This window comes from Cupressus sempervirens, chromosome 10 (genome assembly GCF_028749045.1).
Source record: "Cupressus sempervirens isolate cs-2001-9-10 chromosome 10, ASM2874904v1, whole genome shotgun sequence".
NCBI lineage: Eukaryota > Viridiplantae > Streptophyta > Pinopsida > Cupressales > Cupressaceae > Cupressus > Cupressus sempervirens.
Genome location: NC_143127.1, coordinates 88,503,147 through 88,508,658, shown reverse-complemented (window position 1 = coordinate 88,508,658; position 5,512 = coordinate 88,503,147). Strand labels below are relative to the sequence as shown.

Here is a 5,512-nt window from a genome sequence, read left to right as displayed (position 1 = left end):
ATACAAGCAAACAATTTAACTAGAATCTAGACCCATAGATTATCAAAAATGAAGGCTCCACAACATATCCAGGTCTAATTGATTCAAGGTTAACGTCACATTCATGAGATCCAAACTTGGACATGTGGTCTTCGCACAATTCAAGATATCACAATGCACATTCAAATCTTCGCACAATTGGTCTTAATTCACATCTTCACACAATTCAGTGTTGTACAAGGGATCTTAATTCAGGTCCCCCGCCCAGTTTAAGATCTCGCAATGCACATATCCACACTAAATAACCTCAGATTTCAAATATCTGGTATCTAGAGTCAAATCCTCTTTTCTCTCACATCAAGATGCACATTCACTTCTGCCATGTACTTTCTACTTCAATGACAGATCCAAAAACACATCCTTTCTCCCAATTAATTAAACTAAATATTTACTATAGGGATATCTCCTTTCTCTGCATATCACAGTGAATCAGGCGTCAAACTTACATATCACAACATGCATCAAAGGCCAATCTCAAACTAAATTCATATTTAGCACCTAAATTTAGTTCAGGGCCAACTAAGTTTGCACTCCATGAAGCTTTAGTTCAAGAATGAACAGATTTCCAACTCGCAGACTAAAGAGTTTCCACCTCAAGGAAGATGTGCATTCTAGTCTTCCAACATATTCTTCCACAATCGACCTACAGTAAATCAACGAGTTGTCATTTTGAGGAAGATGATCTCCCTTCTCTTACATCGCTACATTCTTTGATAAACGTAGTACTGAGGAAGAAGAAAGATTGAAGACTTACACCTGGCAATCGACGTGGAAAGAGTTTGTTTAACAAATAACAGTAAATGTGCTGTGTTATTTCATCACAAGAGTAAATGTGGGTATCTTTAAAAATCAATTAAGAACTTAGTGAGTGTATATATTGGCTTTTAGATTATATCATGCTATCTGTCCCAGCTGTGTGGTTGACATGGCTAACAATGCCATCAATGAAGTTAATCATGCGTAAAAGGGATGCAAATGCATTTTAAATTAAACAATCCAAAGAAACATCCAAGTACTACAGAAGGTAATCAACGCGCATACAAAGAACTAATAAATACCAGTGCTCAGCTGACAGAGACACTGAGATTAATATGATACTTGATTTCATCACAAGGATTTACACACAAAAATGCAACCTGTAAGCTAAAGAACATAGAAAAGCAAAGCCAATTCCCTCATACAAATTCATAGTCCGCACTGGAGATGTATTAAAAAAAAATGGAGTTGGGCAATGCAGTTAGCCACTGCAAAATTCTATGATTTCCTCCTGGACGTTGTTGCACAGTCAATTTAAGAAACACTCCAAGCTAATCATGGTAGGAACAAGATAGGATTTGGTCCCTTGCTTCAGGGGTATACGATTTTCAAAAATAATTAAAATTCTGAGGTCCCTTGCTTCAGAAATCCAGAGACTCCTATCTGAACCTTCGATTTGCCATTTCTCCCAACCATATGGTTCGCCATTTCTCCCATTCATGTTCTGCCGCCTCCAGAGAAGAATGGGAAAACCCTACTGCTCTCACTTGTTGTGACCCAATTGATGATGCCAGCCCGGTAAAACTCGGGGCAAGACTGATGTTCAACCCCCCTCCACCTAAATAACCTTGGCATGGTCCTTGGTCTTTGACCTTTTAGCTAGACTGTGAAAGTGTAAGTTCTACAACTTTTTTGTATGGATGTTCAGGCCGCAACCATGTCAGCTAGCTAGTAAGGGTATGTACATCAGTACAAGTCAGAGTCTTGCATTTAACAAGATATGATCCTAATTCAATTTCATCCCAAACTAAAACCTAAAAACTTATTGTTCAATTTATCTTTTATTAATATAAAGTTAGTAGAACATATTCATTTAAAAGAAGTTATTAGTGTTCCTCTGCATGAAAAGCTGCTTTGACAGCAGAAATTGAAAAGCTCCATTGCATAAGTTCATGTCAACCGACTAGTTTAAGGCCGGACATACCCACCGACTGCATAAAACAGACTTTAAAGCTCGAAATGTGCAATGAGAAACAATTCCAGATAAATTCCTCTATTACTATCACCGCTATCTAGGAAAAAACTGAAGAATCATAAGAATTTGTTCTCGATAGTGGAAGATGAAATCAATCTTACATGTAAATCTTACACTCATATATCTGATCAGTTTACAGAAAATGACAATGAAAAGCTGCAATTGAAATATCTTATAGAATCGGGAATATTAAGATAAGCCCGTCCGTATGGACAAAAAGCAATTTATCGTGCCAAAGGAATGCTGTCTTAAGAATGCTACCCAAAAAATGTGCTCCTGACAGGCAAGAACAACTGCCAAACTTAAAGCCCCAAAAATCTGTTCCTACAGCCAACGCTGAATGAACATATTTTAACTAGTTCTAGGGCAATAATCTAAAAAGTATAGTAACATGAAAAAGTAAATTGCAAATATGACCTTACAGGGTATTGTGCTTGTGACCGTATATGTTGGACTGGCGCGCATTATTCTTCTCGCTACTAACTCACCCTCTGATGGGCATTTCATTTCTAGCAATTTAGTTAGAAAGACGCCTGCAAATTTGTCAAAAACATGCCTGAAGGGCAAAAATAATGTCTTTTCTTTGAGCAGAAACCAATCATCAAACCTTCAATATCCACTCAAGAATCCATAAAACAATACAGCTACAACAACAAAATGTATATCTTAGAATTAGCTGAGAATCTCCTTCAAACCGCTGCTCAGAAATCTCAAAATACTTGATTGACCAGACTTAAATATTCTTCCAGGACCTTCTTCACCAACTGAAATACTTTTGCTAACACCGTAAATAAACTAACTACTATTCGTTTTCTTTATATATCTATATTCAGAGACTTTCTTCATCACGATGCATCTGATCAAGTATACATTGGCCTGTCCGTCCAGGCCCCGGCCACATGCCCATTCTCACAGACAAAGGCCCTAACAACAGGCTCCCCATCGTCATGGTACTCAAAAGACTTCCTCAAACAGAAAGTGTTCAGCATGTCCCACGTGCCATCTGAGTTGCAGAAAGCACAACTTATCACACTTTTCTTGGCTTTCATGTCCTTAATATTCCTCCACACATATGAATTCTTGAAATTCTTTAAAATCCCTCTAAACAGCCTGTAATTCCTCCTCTCCTCTGAGTGAACGCATCCAGGTAAATCACATATATAAAGACAGTCCCCACGAAACCTGCTCTGCAGAAGCTTGTTGCCCTGCTCTCTTGAAAGATTCCAAGCACCATTAGCCCTATGAGGCCAAATTGATTGTTGTTGATGCCCTTTCTTCCTCTTCTTTACATCGTAGTTGACATCACGGCACTCAGTGGACGATAGGTAGGGGCTCTCTTTTCTCTTTTCCCCATGCTTGCTAGATTTGAGTATTTCAGAAGGGTTTTCTCCGACTGACTGATCTGCCACAAGCCTTAAAACTTGACCCGCGTTACGGTTTTCTGAAGAGAGTGGGTTCGAATTTGCTGAAATGGAACTTTCTTCATGTGGGTGTGGCTGAAATCCAGAAGGCTCCTCCCTCTTTTCAAAGCCATTTCTTTCATCTGTAGAAATCCCTAAGCATTTTTCTCCACTAAAGCATTCTGCAGAAACCACTCCCGTGCTGGCTGCAATCGCACTTTTGCTAGATGGGTATTGCTCAAACCCACAATGTTCCACTGAAGCTTCTTCTAAATTAATTTTTGAAGCCTCCTCTTCGCTAGGGTACCGCTCAAACCCTAGCCCGACCTGAAAATCGGTATGTAAATGAAGATCATCAAACGGAGTCCAGTGTGCATGGACTTTGCTGGTTCCTTCATCACTGGAAAGCTTTTGCGCCGGACGGGTTTCGATCTTGTAATCATCGCTAGGCCCAATGTCTCGCTCGAGGCCATAATCCCAGTTTTCTAATAAAACCCCAGCGTACCAGAGGCCGGGGCAGCACACAGCAAGCTTATGAAGCGCTGCCCATCCGCCCGGTGGTTCCGCCAATTTAACGGCGAACCGTGGGGTCTGCAACAGATCGGCTACAACACTCGGGATTTCAACTATACACTTTTTCTTCCAGCAGATTGTTCGTATTATGAAGCTGAACTTAGAGCAGACGCAAGCTAAATTAGCCAGATATCTTGGATCATCTTCAAGCTTGGCAAATATGGTGAGGAGAATGTCCTCTGAAATCGCTGCAAATGCAGCCACCTCTTCATTCGAGGGTTCTCCCATTGCAATCACAGAAAATTGGAAGAGCACAAAAGACTTGAAGTCATTTGTTGATTGGCATCTACAATCATGACTGCTGTTGAAGATTTGAATAAAATAAATGATGATGTATGGAGGCAGAGACAGTTACCTTTAAAGTACACTTGAAGAGCAAAAGGTCGAAAGTGGGCCTTACGAGCATCTGTCCCATGGTATGTGCCGCTCCAGGGGCCACTGGAAATGGACCTGAGCAACCCCCTCCACTCGTGGTTCATATTCAGCGATGGGATTGCAAGCACCGCCTCATCTTGGGTGTACGCATTTTTAAGTTATTACTGCCTAGCATTTGCACTTTGATGTGCAATGTGTACCCCTTGAGAAGTTTAGGTGGATAAAATGTCTTATTGTTTCCCATGTTGATATAGCTTATTATATCACGGAGTTCAATCTTACATGTGATCAACTCCAAAAAGTATACATAGAGGCCAACATTTCTTGGAGAGCTAAAAGTCTCATTGCACACTGATGGAACTCAAATTTGCATTCCCTATTTTGAGTACTATTCCAAATTTTGAGTCATTTTAAGCCCTATGAATGCTTTTCGACTGTCATTTCAAGGCCTAGGTGGTGTTTTAGTTGTTTAACACCCTTCATTTGGCATATGCATGTGTTTTGTATTGTTATTTTGTCATTCCAAACCATTCTGCGAAGTTCCATTTTGAGTAGTGTTCAATTTTGCATTTTTGTCCAAGTATCAAATAGCGATCAAAGGCTCAGTTTGCCTTTGAATATCTTTTACGCGGTTATGTTTCATGACTTGCCGCTTTGAGATTGTTTAGTATGCATAACAATGAACCTATGTTTCAATTTTCAACTCGTTTCAATATGTGTTGACTAGGTTTTAAATTCCCCAAAGTTGGTTATCTCTGTCATGCTGATACAAAATGCCCTGAAATCTGGGAAGCCTCGTTTGCCCTATCATAACTTTGACCCAAATAAGAAATTTCCTTTTGCATCATATTCTAGGGGTCAGAGACTTGCTACGCTTCAGATTTAAGCTTGTGACGAATCTGTTTGATTAGTTTTCAAACGTGATTCCAAATGCAATTTATAACTTTTATTGGTGTCATAAAATGCAGATTGATCGGTACCCCAGTTCGAGATGTTGTAACTATGAATTAGTGATTGCCTGGATCAAATGGATTATACCCCTGCATTCTACATCGAAAATACTTCAAGTGTGCCAGTTTGTAAACTTTGACAAATCCATTTGCACACTTTCCCA

At 39.7% G+C, this 5,512-nt stretch overlaps 1 protein-coding gene across 1 annotated transcript; it reads right to left on the bottom strand.

Annotated features, from left to right (window-relative positions):
* Nucleotides 1–1,081: 1,081 nt before the first annotated feature.
* On the bottom strand, nt 1,082–4,505 carry EID1 (F-box family protein). The gene is made up of 2 exons (XM_089804113.1): nt 2,473–4,505; nt 1,082–1,739 (listed from the first exon to the last, which is right to left on the bottom strand). Exon 1 carries the CDS (start codon nt 4,249–4,251, stop codon nt 2,911–2,913), a length of 1,341 nt encoding a protein of 446 aa, XP_089660239.1. The 5' UTR covers nt 4,252–4,505; the 3' UTR covers nt 1,082–1,739; nt 2,473–2,910.
* Between the last annotated feature and the right edge of the window lie 1,007 nt (nt 4,506–5,512).

Bases quoted from the DNA above. Each gene is read 5' to 3' on its own strand.
- EID1 (XM_089804113.1), bottom strand. From the start codon at position 4,251: ATGGGAGAACCCTCGAATGAAGAGGTGGCTGCATTTGCAGCGATTTCA.